Source organism: Hemitrygon akajei, chromosome 32 (genome assembly GCF_048418815.1).
Source record: "Hemitrygon akajei chromosome 32, sHemAka1.3, whole genome shotgun sequence".
Lineage (NCBI taxonomy): Eukaryota > Metazoa > Chordata > Chondrichthyes > Myliobatiformes > Dasyatidae > Hemitrygon > Hemitrygon akajei.
In genome coordinates, this window is record NC_133155.1 from 14190278 (window position 1) to 14209691 (window position 19414).

At 41.2% G+C, this 19414-nt stretch overlaps 1 protein-coding gene across 2 annotated transcripts in view; it reads left to right on the forward strand.

Moving 5' to 3' along the window:
- The first annotated feature begins 3669 nt into the window (after positions 1–3669).
- LOC140719607 (protein argonaute-4) overlaps positions 3670–19414 on the forward strand; it is an 83455-nt gene continuing 67710 nt past the window's right edge. For both annotated transcript variants that reach the window (XM_073034316.1, XM_073034317.1), the window contains exon 1: positions 3670–3781. In XM_073034316.1, coding sequence (XP_072890417.1) covers positions 3763–3781 — 19 coding nt within the window. In that variant the 5' untranslated portion in view covers positions 3670–3762. The remainder of the gene's footprint in view (positions 3782–19414) is intronic.

Below are 19414 nucleotides of genomic sequence, written 5' to 3' on the forward strand. Positions count from 1 at the left end.
GTCAGGCGTTTGTATTTTCTGCCTGATGGGATAAGTGAGGTCTTTGGGTAGGCTGGCTGCTTTACTCATGCAGTAAGAAGTATAGACAGAATCTACGGAGGGGCGGTTGGTCGCACTTAACAGTTTCTTGCAGTCATGGGCAGAGCGGTTGCTGTACCAACCAATATGCAATCAAATAGGATGTTTTCTGCAGTGCATCATTAAAAATTGGTAAAGGTTGATGGGGACGTCTCTGAAGGAAGTCATGATATTGGTGAGCTTTCTTGGCCATAATGGTTATGTGTTGCTGCTACTAATGTTCAGTCCTAGGAAATTTAAGTTCATAACCCTCTCAACTTCAACAGCACTGATAAATTCATGAGCATGTGCAATGCTCTCCTTTCCTGAAGTCAGTGGCTACTCTTATATTTTGTGGATATTGAGGGAAGAGTTATTGTCATGATACCATGTTATTAAGCTTGCTATCTCCTTCCTGTACTCTGGTTCATTATTAGTTGAAGTACAGTTTTCTGTGATAGCTGCCAACTATGTAAATTGTATGAAGAAACTGAAAGGCTACAGGAAGTTGGTGTTCAAAATAACAAGCAATTTATTAAAAACTGGTGTGCACCAGGAGACTAGTCAAAGCTGATCTACCTGAGCATGAATTTGATACAGTTTTTACATTCTCAGTTGATGAGATTACCTGTAAAACTACATTTTGGTAACTGAAGTGGTTAGAAGAATACTTAATTGAGTAAAGACTAGGTCCTCAGTACAGAATAAAATTATCCACAAGTCTAACAGCAAATCCAATGTTCTATTACAACAGTAGGTGTACATTACAACAAAATTGGTGAAGTTCTTGACACTTGGTTGTATTTGCTGCTGCATTCCATGTCTCTACTTTTAGGCTTTGTGTGTTGTTCTCTGTTATCGCATTAGCTCAATCCACATCCCTATTTAATAGTTAATGGGCCTCTCTGTTCTTTCCCATTCAAGTTAGTATCATCTACAAACTTGTAGATTGAGTTAGAACAGAATCTGGCTATGTAGTCATGAGTGTACAGAAAGTAGAGTAGGGAGCAGTGTTTTGGGACATAAGTGTTGAGAATAATCATGGCAGAGGTGTTGTCATCTATCCATATGTACTCTACTGGGCATGAAGTCGAGAATCCAGTTGCAGATGAGATGTTGCCTTCCAGGTCTAGAGTTTGGTGATGAGTTTTCTTGGAATTATAGTCTTAGATGCAGAGCTGTAGTCAATAAACAATAGTCTTGATAGATAGATACTTTATTCATCCCCATGGGGAAATTCAACATTTTTTCCAATGTCCCATACACTTGTTGTAGCAAAAACTCATTACATACAATACTTAACTCAGTAATAATATGATATGCATCTAAATCACTAACTCAAAAAGCATTAATAATAGCTTTAAAAAAAAAAGTTCTTAAGTCCTGGCAGTTGAATTGTAAAGCCTAATGGCATTGGGGAGTATTGACCTCTTCATCCTGTCTGAGGAGCATTGCATCGACAGTAACCTGTCGCTGAAACTGCTTCTCTGTCTCTGGATGGTGCTATGTAGAGGATGTTCAGGGTTTTCCATAATTGACCGTAGCCTACTCAGCGCCCTTCGCTCAGCTACCGATGTTAAACTCTCCAGTACTTTGCCCACGACAGAGCCCGCCTTCCTTATCAGCTTATTAAGACGTGAGGCGTCCTTCTTCTTAATGCTTCCTCCCCAACACGCCACCACAAAGAAGAGGGCGCTCTCAACAACTGACCTATAGAACATCTTCAGCATCTCACTGCAGACATTGAATGACGCCAACCTTCTAAGGAAGTACAGTCGACTCTGTGCCTTCCTGCACAAGGCATCTGTGTTGGCAGTCCAGTCTAGCTTCTCGTCCAACTGTACTCCCAGATACTTGTAGGTCTTAACCTGCTCCACACATTCTCCATTAATGATCACTGGCTCCATATGAGGCCTAGATCTCCTAAAGTCCACCACCATCTCCTTGGTCTTGGTGACATTGAGACGCAGGTAGTTTGAGTTGCACCATATCACAAAGTCCTTTATCAGTTTCCTATACTCCTCCTCCTGTCCATTCCTGACACACCCCACTATGGCCGTGTCATCAGCGAACTTCTGCACATGGCAGGACTCCGAGTTATATTGGAAGTCAGATGTGTACAGGGTGAACAGGACCGGAGAGAGTACGGTTCCCTGTGGCGCTCCTGTGCTGCTGACCACTGTGTCAGACCTACAGTCTCCCAACCGCACATACCGCACATAATGGAAGAGTCTTTCCTGTGCAGGTGCTCCAGAGATTAATGTAGGGCCAGGAAGATGGTGTCCACCATACATTCTTCAGAAGTAGTACCAGATGATTGGAGGGTGGCAAATGTTACTCCTCAGTTCAAGAAAGAGAGTCGTTAAGATGCTTTAACCTTGTTTTTCTTGGGTACAGGAACCTAAGATAAGGTCTTTGGCTAGGCTGGCTTAAAGCAGCAGAGAACTTTGGATTGCAGCTGGAGAGTTAAAAATATCTGCAAATACTCCGCTAGCTGATCACAATATTTAAGAACAATGCCAGGGATACCACAGCAACACACACAAATTGCTGGAGGAACTAAACAGGTCAGGCAGCATCTATGGAAAACAATACAGTCGATGTTTTGGCCTGACCCTGAAGAAATTTAATGAAGGGTCTCGGCCCAAAACATCGACTGTGCTTTTTTCTACAGATTTATTTCCTCATATCAGCATTGTAAAACTTTCTGTACTGGATCCTCCATATCAGCTGTTGTTTATATGCAGGAAGAAGGAGCGCAGCCTGCTGATTGTTTTATGAAAGTGGGGTGTGTGGATGCTGGTGGGTCAGGAGATGTGCAGGTAGGGTTTTGGTAACATAGTCCTGAAGCTGACCTGATTGAAGTCAGCAGTTGCGGACCACAGAGTATGTACTTCATTTAGTGCAGGCTTCAGGTCTGTCTAAGGGGGGATGTTGACTGCCGTTTATAGAGCTAAAGTGAACTCCTGTGGCAAACAATACTCTTCACTCATTAGATATTACAAGCTAGGTGAGCAGAAACTCACTGAAACTATCATGTATGAGCACCAGAGTCCTCTGGTTCTAACATTGCCAAAGGACAACTTGAGGCCCATCCAGTGAATTGAGAACCCCTTAGGTATTATGGCGCAGTCAGGTAAAGCAGTGTAAGCCACACTTCAGTGGGAAATAATACACCAATAGTTGCTAAGTAGCATTTAGAAATCCAACCATATTCATTATAAAAGTTTTTGATATGCATATACTCTTCATGGGAATGTGATCTGAAAACTTCTTCAGCTTCCAAATGTCGCGTATTATACTTCCAAATTATCAACCGTGGAGAGAAAAATGATAGAATCGGCTTCCACTTCCCTTTCCTGTCACTTTGAGCTATCATATACTTATCCGCTTTACACAAATAAATTGCATTTATATTGTATCATTGCAAATGTCCAGGAAAAAATAATCAATGAAGCACTAGTTCCCCAAACTAAGTAATATATTGCGTCCACTGGTGAGATATACCAGTTGAGCATACAACTACCATACGATTGGCCCCAGCTCTCATGCACGTGCATACGCGCGCGCCGTTTAAAGATCCCGGTCCGCGCACGCGTGTTCTAGAGGTGGGTTGTTAGGGACATGCGCAGTATTTGTTCTGTCTGAAGCGTCGTTCGGAGGGGAATCGGGTTCGATTGGTATCAGGAATCGGCGGCGACGGGAATGGAGCCAATGGCGCCAGGTAGGGACTCAGCTCGGGGAGCTTCGGGATTGCTGTAAAGGGAAATGTGATAAGTAGCCCAGCCCTTGACAAAAGCCAAAGTATCGACGAGGAGTGGTTTGGGCCCGTGAAAGTGAGCGCTGCCTCGGCCCAGTTCACAGCCACGCACAACCAGTGTCGGGGTATCAGAGGAAGGGAAAGCCATACAGTTTGTAATCGCAGACAGTGCTTTGCCGGCTACAATTGATTATATTTTCCGTACGTATGTTCGGGGATTGAGACTTGCCACGCTTTTCCCGAAGGGCGAAGGCCCTTTTAATCCTGCTGTCTGGCAAGCATGCACCTGAAGCCTGTTTGTAAACAAGCGAACGAAGGCAAAGCCAGAAAGTAGGCGAAAAGCCACGGTCTGGAGCAAGCGATTGCTATGTATACCTGTTGTTCCTTTCCTCATAGCTTGGTGAAGAGGCGAATAGTCGGCGACTTGGGCTAGGTAGATGGATGAAATCGTGGGGTGATTGGTTTAAGAGTTAGAGGAAGGCGAAAGTCCAGATTAATGAAAGTAAATGAAGGTTGAATTCGCACAATGCATGTAATTATTACGAACGTGGGTTGTGGTTTATGAACACTGGGGCTAATGTTTATAAATAGATTTAACGAATGGAATAGTAAAGTGCTGTGGGAACTTTAGTGGTTATTTAGAAGAACGTAACATCCGCTTCCAGTAGTCTTGCATAGAGGAACAGGCGAAGTAATTCTACCTTCCATCTGATATACATTACCTCAGTATGTACCGAACGAGCGCAGTTTGTTCAGCTTCAGCGATAATTGAATAATGACAGAAATACACTATTAGAGGAAGCCTATTGCACGGGAATGAAATTAGGTAATGCTCTGAAGCTGTTTTGCGTTTCTCTTTTGCGTTAACTCTGGTGTCGTTCACTAAGCTACCAAACGGGATTCTAAAACGCAGGTACTGAGTGTAGACCAAGACATGTTTTTGCTCACGCAAATATTTCATTTTAAAATAAAGTTGTAGATTTTGGAGAGACACGGAAGAAACTGGAGGAGCTCAGCGAGTCAAGCAGGTTCTATGGATGGAAATGGACAGACCATTTTTCCAGTCCAGACCCTTCATCAGCAATGGAATGAAAAGAGAGATAGCCAGTATATAAATAAGTTGAGGGGGAGGGTGGAAAAAGATCTGGTGGATGATAGGGGAACCAAATGAAGGAGGGTGTGTGATGTGTAACTTGTAGAGATATTTTTAAACTAATTTATTAAATGGACCTTTTCTTCCAATTTACACTGGTCCTGGATATGTTTTGTAATGTGTAAATAAAATACCAAAGTCATTACTTTTAGCATTTCCCTGCTTTTTGCAGCAACCACCACACACTTTACCATTACCAATGGTGTCATTTCCATTCTGGTCTTTTATTTAAAGCTGAACAATGCTGTCTTCTGGTCATTGTTTTAGTTGTGTTTTGAAATTTCTTCCTATTAATTACATAGAGTTTTCCATTTTTTACCACACTAGTATACCCTTGTTGCCTGAAGCCATGTCTTCTCCCTTTCTACTTTTGTAGTCTCTTAGGGTCGTGGATGATTTTTGTGGTTTATAGATAGCCAAAAGGGCATTTTGGAACCATGGAGTCCCCACTGATGGGGCAAGTGAGTGGATAGTTTGTGGGGCGGTGTGCTGCTTCTATTAATCCGTTGCCTTGGTGTACTTCCAAAGAATGACCTCAATTCTCAATATCAGCAATTGTTCCTTTACTTGAGCAATCATGTTTCGGAGGTTTTGAGGAATCTGAGGGTGTTCTATTTGAGACAAAGCAGCTTTCTGACAGCCATGAATTTTTGATTCTTCAATGCTGAAGTGCCATCTATTGCCTAAATGGCTAAGACACCACTCCACTGACAGCTGAGAACAGGTGTAATGCATCAGAAATAGGCAGTCAATAAAAGCTAGAAGTAATACTTCAAAGACCTCTTCAACTATCCTAATAATGTCCTTGACCTTGTCCCATAGGCTACTTGAAGTAGCCTATTACCAATAAAGTGAGAAGACATAGAACAGTTCAGCACAGGAACAGAGCATTCAATTCACAATGTTGGCCCAACTAAAAAGCAAATCAAAAATTCTTGTACTAATCTCTCCTATCTACATCATGTCCATATCCTTTCATCTTCCTTGCATCCATGTGCCTATCCAAATGTCTCTTAAAAGCCTATAATGTATTTCAGAATCAGAATCGGGTTTATTATCACTGGCCATGTGTTGTTAAATTTGTTAGCAGGGGCTGTTCAATGCAATACATAATATTAAAAATAAATTAAGTAAATCATTTACAGTATATGTATATTGAATAGATTAAAAATCATGGAAGAAGCAGAAATAATATCTTTAAATAAAGTGAGGCAGTGTTCATAGATTCAATGTCCATTTAGGAATTGGATGGGAGAGGGGAAGAAACTGTTCCTGAATCGCTGAGTGTGTGCCTTCAGGTTTTTGTACCTCATACCTAATGGTAACAGTAAGAAAAGGGCATACCCTGGGTGCTGGAAGCCCTTAATAATGGACACTTACTGTTTGAGACACCGCTCCTTGATGATGTCCTGGGTACTTTGTAAGCTAGTATGCAAGACAGAGCCGACTAAGTTTATGGCCCTCTGTAGCTTCTTTCAGTCCTGTGCAGTAGCCCCCACCCCCCATACCAGACAGTGATGCAGCCTGTCAGAATGCTCTCCACGTTACATCCATAGAAGTTTTTGAGTGCTTTTGTTGACATACCAAATCTTTTTAAACTCCTGAAGAAGTATAGTCGCTGTCTTGCCTTCTTTATAGCTGCATCAGTAAGTTGGGACCAGGTTAGGTCCTTAGAGATCTTGACACCCAGGAACTTGAATCTGCTCACTCTCTCCACTTCTGATCCCTCTGAGGATTGGTATGTGTTACTTTGTCTTACCCTTCCTGAAGCCTACAATCAACTACAATTCATCTTACTGAATGCAAGGTTGTTACTGCGATCAATATATCTCACTTCTGTATGCTCTCTCGTCTCCATCCCTACAATCAACTACAATTCATCTTACTGAATGCAAGGTTGTTACTGCGATCAATATATCTCACTTCTGTATGCTCTCTCGTCTCCATCCGAGATTCTACCAACAATGGTTGTATCATCAACACATTTATAGATGGTATTTGAGCTATGCCTAGCCCACATAGTCATGGGATAGAGAGAGAAGAGTAGTGGGTTAGGCACACACCCCTGAGGTGCACCAATGTTGATCGTCAGCAAGGAGGGGATATTATCACCGATCTGTATAGATTGTGGTCTTCTAGTTAGGAAGTCAAGGATCTATTTGCAGAGGCAGGTACAGAGGCCCAGGTTCTGCAATCTGTCCATCAGGATTGTGGAATGATGGTCTTAAATGCTGAGCTATAGTCAATGAACAGTTCCTGATGTGGGTGTTTGTATTGTCCAGATGGTCTAAGGCTGTGTTAAGAGCCATTGAGATTACTTCTGTCGTTGACCTATTGTGGCGATAGACAAATTGCAATGGGTCCGGGTCCCTGCTGAGGCAGGAGTTCAGTCTAGTCATGACCAACCTCTCAAAGCATTTCATCACTGTAGATGTGAGTGCGGCTGAGCGATAGTCATTAGGGCAGCTCACCTTATTCTTCTTGGGCACTGGTATAATTGTTTTCTTTTTGAAGCAAGTGGGAACTTCTGCCCATAGCAGTGAGAGGTTGAAAATGCCCTTGAATACTCCCACCATTTGAATGACACAGGTTTTCAGACCCTTACCAGGTGCTCCATCGGGACCTTCAGCCTTGCGAGGGTTCACCCTCTTTAAGCTAAGGTTGGCCTCTGAGACAGAGATCACAGGGTCACCAGGTGCAGCAGGGATCTTCACAGCTGCAATTATATTCTCCCTTTCAAAGCAGGCATAAAAGGCGTTGAGTTCATCTGGTAGTGAAGCATTGCTGCCATTCATGATGTTGGGTTTCACTTCGTAGCAAGTAATGTCATGCAACCCTGCCAGAGTTGTCGTGCATTCAATGTCACCTCCAAGCTAGTTTGAAATTGTCTCTTCATCCTTGAAATAGCCCTCTGCAAGTCATACCTGGTTTTCTGGTACAGACCTGGGTCGCTAGACTTGAATGCCACAGATCTAGCCTTCAGCAGACAACGTACCTCTTGGTCTATCCACAGCTTTTGGTTTGGGAATGTACAGCAAGCCTTTATAGGTACACATTTATCCACACAGGTTTTAATGAAGTCAGTAAAAACTGAAGCATACTCCTCCATTATCAAGGATGAATCCCTGAATATGGTCCAGACCTACGATTCAAAGCAGGCCTGTAAGCTCTCCTGTGCTTCCCTTGTCCATTCCTTCTTGGTCCTCCCTACAATGATTTTGCCTCTATCACCATACCAGACATCACATTCTCGGCATCTACGTCTCTCTGAGTAAAAGATCACATCCCCCTTGAAACTATCCCCTCTCACCTTTAATGCATGCCCTCTGGTATTAGACACTTCAACCCTGGGGAAACAGATGCACTCTGTCCACTATCTATGCCTCTTGCAATCTTGTAAACCTCTATCAGATCTCCCTTCAGCATCTGATGCTCTAGAGAAGACAGCCCGTTTATCCAGCCTCTCATGATAGTACATGCCCTCTAAACCAGGCAGCATCCTGGTACACCTCTTCATGCATTCTCTCCAAAGCCTCAAAATCCTTTCTGTAGTGGGATGACCAGAACTGTACGCAGTACTCCAGATGTGGTCTAACCAGCGTTTTATAAAGTTGCAACATAAGCTCCTGACTGTTGAACTTTATGCGCAAGCCAGTTTTGAATCCAAACAGCCAATTCACTGCAGATCCCATGCATCTTAATCTTATGGATTAGCCTCCCATGAGGGACTTAGTCAAATACCTTACTGAAATCCATGTACACAACATCCACTACCCTACCCTCACTGATCTCTCTTGTCACCTAGTCAAAAAAACTCAATCAAGTTAGTAAGGCATAACCTGCCACACATTGATTTGAGGAGCTTTGGCCACTGGGAGGTTGATTCCTTCTTAAATAGAGATACAACATTAGCCACTCATCAGTTCTCTGGGACCTCCCCTGGGGATAGAGAGGACACAAAGATACTGGTCAAATATACAGCAATCTCATTGCTTGCCTCCTTCAATAACTTGAGATAAATCCCATCAGCCCCTAGGGACCTATCTACCTTAATACTCACAGGAGGTTCAACACTTCCTTCTCCTTGAACTCCCTGATGTATTTATACACTCAGCACTGATCTCTTGATCCTCCATATCCCTTTCCTCAGTAAATACTGAAGCAAAGTACTCAATAAGTACCTCACTCACATTCTCCACATCCAAGCAAATGTTCTGCCCTTTATTATTGAGTGGTCCCACCCTCTCCTTAGTTATCCTCTTATTCTTGAACCATGTACGGAATGCCTTAGGAGTCATCTTAATCCTACTTGCCAAGAGCTTTTCATGGCCTCTAGTGGTTTTCCTAATTCCCTCCTTTAGTTTTTTTCTGGCTTCTTTATACTCCTCAAGTTTGATTCTAACTTCCAAAGCTTTACATACTTTTCCTTTTCCTTCACCTGTCTGGACATCCATAGTTCAATAGTTCCATTTAATATCGGAGCATGTATACAAAATACAACCTGAAATTCTTAGTCTTTGCAGACACCCACGAAAACAGAAGATTACCCCAAATAATGAATGAGAATAAAAATGTTAGAACCCCAAATCCACCTACTCCCCCTTCCCACATACAAGCAGCAACAAAGCATCAACCCTCCCCCTCCCACTTCAGCAAAAAAGCATCAGCACCCACCATCCACCAAACAGTTAATAGCAAAGCCCCAAGAGAGATCATGATCTGCAGTACAGAAAAACTAAACGTTCCCCCAACCAATTTGACTCGCCACAGGTGCTCTCTCTCCCTAATAAACACAGTGAGAGGGGAGACCAGCAAAAGCAAACATCTCACTGATCTATGGTGTTAAAGTCTGCTGCGTCGCTTTTCAGAGTTCAACTTTAGAATTGGCAGTGTACTCTTCCCCCACCAATGAGAGAGAGAGCAGTTCATCAAGTGCAGAGACTTCCTGACTGCTATCCACTATTCTGGATTTTCTGTTTCCTCCCACATTGCTTCAGTTGGTGGCCTCGGCATAGAATCAGCTCAGCCATAGGGCCACGAAGCCTTGGAACCCTAAAGGCACACTCATCTTCTAGGTCACGCTCTTGGGAAATCGAAAAATGGGAGTGGGTCCCATTGCCGCAAAGAACCACAGTTTGAGTGCAGCTGCAGATCAAGGGCACAAATAGAACCCATCCACCTTGAAAAGGAAAAAAAGAGAGACATCAGAGGTAGAAATTAAGCTGTCCCTGCAGATGAGCTCAAAGAAGCTCCTTGAGGTTCTCTTATCTTTCCATCCCCATCCTTCCTTCTAACAGGAACATACTTTTCCTTTCTAAAGACCTTGCCAAAATGTAAAAAACTAATAAGGCCTTGAAAGTGAACAGTATACTTGCAAAACATTTTAATTTTTTATTTTGAAGAAGCAACTAAAAACTTAGATGAGAGTAGAGCAGGGAATGTTAGTTGTTGGACTTTAGCAAAGCCTTCAACAGGGTCCCACATGGTAGGCTGGTCTGGAAGGTTAGATTGCTTGGAATCAAGGGAGAGATGGTTAGGTGGATTAATATTTAGTTTGGAGGTAGGAAGCAGAGCATGGTGGTTGAAGGTTATTTCTCAGAATGGAGGCTGGTGATTAATGGGTGCTGTAGTATTCAGTATTGAGGCTCTTATTTGTTATTTATATAAATAATTTAAATGCAAATAAACAATGTTAAGTACATTTGTGGATAATGAAATTAGGAGGCGGCATTGTTGTAGAAGGTTACCATAGATTGCAATGCAATCTTTATCAGTTCGGGAATTGAACCAAGGAGCGGCAAATTAATTTCAATGCAGATAAGTGTGAGATGATTGCATTTTGGAAAGTCACACCAGAGTAGGTCTTGTACTGTGAATGGTAGGGCACTAGGGAGCTTAATGGAACAGAGGGATATAGGGGTACAAGTGCATAGTTCATTGAAAGTGGTGTCACAAATGAATAGGATGATTAAGGAAGAATATTTAATGTGCTGACCTTAGTCAAGGCATTGAGTAAAGGAGTTGCACAAATAGTTGGTGAGGGTACTTAGAGTGCTGTGTACAGTTTTGGTCACCTTATTGTAGTATAGTTAAAATGTGGTTAAACTGGAAAGATGCAGAAAAGATGTACAAGGATGTTGCCAGAGCTAGTTGCCTTGACTTGTAGGGAGAGGTTGGCCAACCTAGGTCTTTATTCCTTGGGACGTAGGAACATGAGGGGTGACCTTAGAAATGTTTAAAAAGATGAATGTTAACAGTCTTTTCCCCCAGGCTAGGGCAATCTAAAACTAGGCAGCATCGATTTAGGGTGGGAGGAGAAAGATTTAAAAGTGGCAAATTCTTCATGCAGAAGATTGTGAATACGTGTAATGATCTGTCAGGAAGTGATTGAGGCAGGTAAAATTGTATAATTTAAGAAGCTCTTGAATAGATTCATGGATGGCAGGGTCTTAGAAGGATCTAAGTCGAACACAGGAAATTGGGCTAATTGGTTTGAGTGGCTCCAATTTCGGCATGGATTTGTTGGACTGAAGGACCTGTATCTGCACTTTATTGCCATATTGACTATACTTTTTTTAAAATATTTTCACTATTTTTTTAAAAGTTACATCTACAATTTTAGTCTGCATATGGGAAGAGGAGGATATACCAAGGTTCCTCAGAAGTGGTGACCATGACCATCATCAAGAAAGGAGATGAACCTAACTCTGCCAACTACAGAAGCATCTCACTGCTGTCTGCCACCAGGAAATGTTAACGCCACAGACCTCCTTAACTTCAACCTCCCAGTGGCCAAAGCTCCTCAAATCAGTGTATGGATTCTGACAATTTTAAAGTTGATATGATTTTCATAGTGAAGCAACTACAAGAAAATTTCAGAGAGTAGTGTGAGCTACAATACATGTCTGTTCATTTTATTAAAGCATCTGACCCCGTAAACTGGGAGGGTATTTAAAGCGCCCTCCTTAAATTTTGACTATTCTCATTCCAGTGTGGACAGTGGCTCAGTTTGTAGAATTCTTGCATGTGATTTAATGTTGCATTATCTTCTTTAGATGATTGAATGCAAAAGGTGCCATGGCACTAAATTGAAAATGAGATGGGGCATTCTATTGCTGCAGTGGCTAATATTTTGTTGTTCAACCAGCACCCCTGAAACTGATTAGTCATTATTACATTGCTGTTTATATGGGTTTGCTTCATTTTGTACTTTCCAGAGTAATTTAGGCTGTAACTGCTTTACTGGAGCATTGTATCCAAATTTTTGGACACTTCAATCAGGAAAACCCTGAACAACTGTTGAATCACATCTGCTCTACCACTAAAGTAGTTAGCATATTAAAAAAAATAGATCAAGGCCATGAGCATTCATTCAATTTGTTGCTGTAGAAACCTCATTTAGTTTATTGAAGATTCATCCATCAGCTATTTGAAGTTACAGCCCAATGCTGCTGATGATGTAATCATCAATTAATTACCGTATAAAAGAAACATCATCCTATGCTCCGGATTCTCAATAACTATGTTTCAATTGCTGGTCGTAAAGCAAAGGTTTTGTGATGTGTTCGTAACAATTTAATAAAAGGTTTTTGTTCAGGCTTTAGTTGATGTCAAATAAACTCTTCTTGGCTTCTTGCTGGGTACAATTATTGATTATAACCGATATTTCGATGACAAAATTCTCCTATCTTTATCAGAGATTATACTTGGGCATGTCTAGTCTGGTGGTATTTATACCCCTGTAATCCATCCCTCTTGATTGGTTAGTCCTCATCCAGTCAGGTTTCTGCTCTCCCATCTTGTTTACAATCGAATTCCAGTTCTTGCTTCATTGCAGTTGCTACACTGTTCTTGACTTAAAGTCCTTACTCCAAGTAAGAACTGGAATTTGATTGTAAATAAAGTGTATCATTCTGAGAAAACAAATAAGATAAATGGTGAGAGGCCTTCTCCTGTGGTTAAAGAGTGAAGAATTTAAGGCTTAGATTTAAAGGTTTGGACATATCACACTAAGGTGAGCACTCTAAGGTAGAGACTTCTTAAGATGTACAAAGGAAATTGGCATCTTTCATAAGTCCAACACTTTAATCTGAATCAATGCTCCAAGTTCAAAATATTATAATGTACTCTCATCAGTATCTGAATTGTATGTTTCAATAAAATCACCAATGTTCTTCAAGAGAAGGACAAACTTTACCAATCTCTTTTCAAAAAGATAGTAATCTCATTTTAGTAATTCTTCCTGGGAATCTACATTTGCTTTTCAGTCACATGCATTAAAGTGGATTTCTAGCATTTTCCCCATGTTGGGCTCCATCTGACTCTACTGTACTGCTTCACCTGTCAAACTCTTTGCAGACAACTTTTTCTCACACCTACCTTTGGTTATAAACCTGAATGCAATATCCAGCCCATCCCCTGGTAACAAAAGGGTTCAGTTTTTACAGGCATCCTTAACTTGATTTTTTGTTCACAAGGCTGAAAATACATAAAATATGTTAAACGTACCTCCACCGTATTGCAATGAATAGTATTAAAAATATGCAAGGCCGATGAGGAAAAACAATTGCTAAAAGTAGAGAGAGCTGTGCCATATGTCAGAGCAATGATGTATGTACTCTTTCATATGTATGAGTGACTGTAAGTCAGATGATGATAACCTGGGGGCAGCCAGTACTGGGTCTTTTTATCTTGATTATTAAAACGGCTGGTAACCACTTGGCAATCTGGAAGCATCTTTATTTCTGTTATTTAACTACTCCTCTGTATGCAGTAATAACGTACATAAAATACTCATTCTTTTGATGTCAAATGTTAGAGTCTGGTCTTCCAAACTACTTCTGTCCATTTGGTGTGCCCGGTCTGCATGGGGATTAAAATTCTCATGATTATTGTCGACTTTTGCTATAAATTTAATTCTTAATCAATACACTTTCCACCAAAAATGCTTTTTGTCTCGTGTCATTCCATATTTTCCCACTCCACTTCACCAATTGATGCTAAATTCTTTAATAGTTAGATTTTCCCATATAATTAACTGTTATTGTTTATTGTCATAGCAATAACCATTCACCTTGATACCTATAAAATCAAATCCATTGATGCCCCATTTCTACCAGTAGTTTATGTAACAGTTTTACCACTCTGTTTCTTGCCAAAATTGTGACCTTGCTCTATGGTCTTGATCTTTCTCATTAAATATATGATTCTTCTTGCATCTGAACCCCTTCTCCTAGCCCATCATCTTTAACTTGATTGGTTTCAGGCGCAGATTCCCAACCTTTTTTATGCCATGAACCCCTACCATTAACTGAGGGGTCTGTGAACCCCAGGTTGGGAACCCCTGGTTTATGGCCTCTTTGACAGTCTCCAGTTACTCAGTACATCAACAAACTGATCCCCAACCCAGTTTAAGTAGAACCCGTCATCAGGATTTTCCTCTATGCTGATGCAAGTGTCTAATGAAATGAAATCCAGTCTTGCTGTACTATTCAATTCTGATTGTAACTTAATTTTCATATTAATGTGTTTCTGAGCATTTAGGGGATAGGTTTTATTAAACAGATGCCTCTGGAAGCAAGTTTGTCAGTAATGTGTTAGGCCCACCTAAATGTAATGATGTTGAGACATCAAGCTGCATGTTTTTATTATATTTTATACATTTTACTAGGAAGTAAATGAGATAGTGAGCAGCTGCTATGGTTTTTGAGGTGAAGGTGCATACTTCAACTTTGAGATTGAGGTGAACTTGCAGGTTATGGATCTTTTTGTTGCTGATTGTAAATTTGAGAAATGCTGCTGAAGAAGCCATCACAAAGTGCTGTAGTGCATTTTATGCATGTTGCACTGATGATAGGAGCAATGACTGAACTGTAGTGGGACGGGGTGATGACCAACCAGAGCGATCTTATTTGGTTTTCTCATCATCACCTTCTGGATAATATCAAGAATCAATTTTTGGTTGGCATTTATTCGAGCGTCCAAATAAGAGAGGATTCTTCATTTATGCTCCCAAATTAGCTTCTTAAATTTTTTAATGGTTTTGGGGTATCAATTGCAGGATACTTGACCTTTTGCTTGTTTTTAATAGCTATAAAATAATTCAATAAGAGGAATCCCCTTTTAAAATCTCTACTGAATTAGTTAATATTTCCACATTGGTATTGTTACTAGTGGAGGTTTTACTGAGCAATGTCTCTTACTGAGCTATGTAGATAGAGAATATAACATACAGTATTTAATAAGTTCTTTCCATAATACTGCTTGAGTTAATGTTATGGGGGAAGTACTGCAAGCCTTTCTCTCCATTATCTAATAACCCATGTTGCAATTGTGAGAGCAGAATCATGCTTAGCGCTGCAGTCACCCTGCCCCCTATGTCATAAAATAATCTATCAGTACCTCTTGCTGTAAAGGATCACTCATGTAAGAGCACCTGGACCTGATGCTGCTTATATTCTGACTGTCCATAACTTATCAAGCTCTACAGACATTTACCGTAACTTTGTCCATTCTTTTGCATGCCTGGTAACTTTTGTGATGTTATGAAGAACTGTTGAAATTGATGGAAATGAAATAAAGAAGCTGATTGATTTTTCCACTAAAAGTTTGACTTCAATAAAAGGAAATTATTTAAGTTAACAGCAAACAGTCTTAAGTTTTTTTTACACATCTTCTAACAAATAAGATGGTAAAATTTTGAAAAAGTGTAAGAAATATTATGCTTTTAGGAACTAGCTGTTGGGAAATATTCTAATATTATGTAATGCTTGATTGTATCAATTGGGTTCATGATTCGTGTTCATTGTCCAAAAAAATGGAATAACTTTGGTTAAAGAAGCCTTTGTAGATCAGTAGGATAAAATGCAGATTCCAAGGGGACTTTAAAAGTTGAAAAGTAGCTGAGTCTTTGAAATCTTAATGAAGAGCTGTTTTCTGAAAATAAGTAATTATTTAATAGAAAAAGATATTCAAAATTTACATAAGATTCTGGAATATTTCAAAATAATTGTTTCTCTCTGGTTTTCAATATAAAGAATCTAGATAATGAAGGGCAAATACACAATATGGATCAAGGGGGCATGGGTCAGTATTCCAGGTAGCAAATTTTAGCAGAGTCAAGTAATTAAGCATTTAAGGCATTTTCTTTACTGTATGGATTTTCTTGTCAGATGTGTATGAATGAAAACTTTGTATTTTACTGTAATTGCCTTTGTAAAACGGATAAAGGAATTGTTTTAAAACCTGAACTGATAGTATTACAAAGAGAGGAGGACATTTTTATAATAGTAGTATCTTAACTGGAGCGCCTAAAGTAAATTGTTTTCTGAGAGAGTTGCTTTTTACCACTTAGACCAATTTGCCAAAATATTTTGACATTAATAGTTTGCAATGCAAATGTTTCTTCCAATTCCTGAAGTTTTTTTTCCATTGAATTTGAAAACAATTAAGTTTTTACACAAATGAGTGCATTTTGCATCATATAAGTAATAAGTTCTTTAAAATTTCTGCATCAGCTTGTCAAGATGAATTATGAGATTATGTTCTTTTGATGGGTTTAATGCTATCTTGTGGGAGTATGAATATGGGAGAAAGAGCATGGAAGTCCTTGCATCAGTACAAGGATAGAAAAGATGCCCATAATTTAGTCATTTTCAATCAACTTGATTTCAGGGAAATTGTTTCTGCTGTATCCTCCTGATATTAAATACCCTTTGCAGATCACTGTTTTAACCTACATTTATGTAATGCTCTAAATAGCACCACATCCAAGTGAAATGTAGCTAAGATTAAAATAGTGCTCAAGAACAGTACACAGTCGGCCCTCCTTATCCGCGGGTTCCGCATGTGCTGATTCAACCAGCTGCGGATCGGGAAAACCCAGAACTTCTCTCTCCAGCAGTTGTTATTATTCCCTAAACAATACAGTATAACAACTATTTACATGGCATTTACTTTGTATTAAGTATTATAAGTAATCTAGAGATGATTTAAAGTATACGGGAGGATGTGCATTGGTTACCGTGGATCGGGAATCGGGAAAAAAAACAGAAGTTCTCTAAGTCAGAACAGGTACATCTGGTGTCAGTTAGTCAAACGTTTGTCTTAGTATATAGTATATATTTTACCTTTCCATGCATATAAAACACAAGAAATGTATGTATTTCAATAATTAAACCACTGCGTTGCTTAGTAATAATTGTAGCTTGACCGACTGTAGCCTAACGCTTTTCCAATGACCAATGGCATTTCACCACCTTTCGATCGCTTTATTATTTCCACTTTATTTTCAATCGTGATCGTTTTCCGGAAAAGAAACACTGCGGGTGGCGGGTCCTGAGCTCCGCTGGGACCTAAAGTCCACTGACTTGAGCATCTGCGATTTTTGGTTTCCGCAGAGGGTCCCGGAACCCTGCGGAAAAGGAGGGCCAACTGTACTTTTGCAGAAAGTTTGATCAAGGTTCTGTGCACCTGAAGCACTTTGAATTATATGTAATAAACAACAAAATTCTCTTTTTCTAATTTAGCAGTAGAATTTAGTAATTTGTTTACACCTTCAGCTCCTCATACCATTTACAAACAACTGTATTTTACCAAAATGCTGACATTAAATACCTTTTTGTCATAATTTTGCACTCTTGAACTTTCTTCCTTTGCACCTCATTGTTTTTATCTGCATAATTCATTGTCTCTCCAAACTATCTGTAAACTTGGATTTCTTCATTAATCTTTAAGTATTATGGAAAAGCAATGGTTTTGGTACACACCTTTCATGAAAGCTGTACCTAATTAATCATAAAATTAATTCTGCCTTTCTGCTACTATCCCATAATGTTATTGCAGATTGGAATGCTTTTTATTTTTGTATGTTTTTTTTTAAAGAAATTGCAGAATACAGGTGGCCCCCGTTTTTTGAACATTCGCTTTATGACAGCTCAGTGTTACGAAAGACCTACATTAGTACCTGATTTTGCTAACCAAAGAGGATTTTTGCTTTTACGAGAAAAAGATGCCCGCTTTATACGTGTGTTTACCCTGAGAAAGACTACCATGACCGTGAAGCCTTGTGCGGGCAGTTGTATGCGCATGCGTGTATGTTTTTTGCTCCAAACCGATTTCATCTCGCTGTCTTCCCGCTTTTGATAAGTGAAACTACACCGTACATAAAATATTTCTACTGTGGTGGTCCGCATACACAGGGCTCGAACCTCCGCCATCAGGACCTGCAGGCAGACGCGCGGCCCGCTCGGGGCGGAACTTCAGGGGAACAGTCTGATGTCACGTCCGCCCTGCTGGTCACAGGGACCCATGGGAAGGGGGAATTTAAGCGCGCAAGTTTGAATCAGTAAAACCATTCCGAGTTCAGCTCTCTCTGCCTCCGTTTGTTTCTTTAGTAGCGCCTTGCACGCCACTACATTGGTGACCCCAACGCTCCAGATGGAATCTGGAACCAGCAACTCTGCAACCAGCCATGAATCCGAGCAATTCGCACAGTGCGGTCACTCTGAAGCTTCCGACTTTCTGGGCCACTCAGCCCCATGTTTGGTTCGAGCAGGCTGAGGCCCAGTTCAATATCAGAGACATTACAGCCGACGCTACACGGTATTACTATGTGGTCAGCGTGCTCGACCAGGAGACGGCAGGCCGGATCATCGACTTCCTATGCCAGCCACCAATGGAGGATAATTACACTAAGCTTAAGGCGCTCCTGATCCATACTTTTGGACTCCCCGGTTGTGAACGGGCTGCACGGCTCCTCCACATGGACAGCCTGGGCGACCGCTCGCCATCCGAGCTCATGAATGATATGCTGGTGCTCATGGACGGCCATAAGCTGTGTCTTCTATTCGAACAGTTGTTCCTCGAGCAAATACCAGAGGACATCTGCCTCCTCGCGACCTGCGTGGAGTCGCGGCTAAAGCAGACGCCCTTTGGCAGAGCAAGCAACGTGGAGCAGCCTCCATCGGCCTAGCCATGATCGCGCGCCCCAAAGCCCAGGCCCCACAACCAAAGCTGCCGAGACCCATGGGGGGAAAAGATGACAGTTCAGAACAATGGTGTTTCTATCACCAAAGATGGGGCTCAGGCGCGTGCCGCTGCCGTCCACCATATGCTTTTCCGGGAAACACCGGGGCCAGCCATTGCTAATGGCTACGATGGCTAGCCACCAAGACAACCTCCTGTACCTCTGGGACCGGCACTCCAGGCGGCGCTTCCTGGTAGACACCAGGGCCAAAGTCAAAGTCCTCCGACCCCCCCCCCCCCCCCCCCGAATATGGACACTCGTAACGCAGTCCCAGGCCCCGAACTCACTGCCACAAATGGTACCAGTATGCGAACGTATGGCCTGCGAACTATCGCACTGCATTTCGGGTCCAGCTGTTTCACTTGGACTTACACGTTGGCAGCAGTGTCAGAGCCACTACTAGGGACAGACTTCTTAC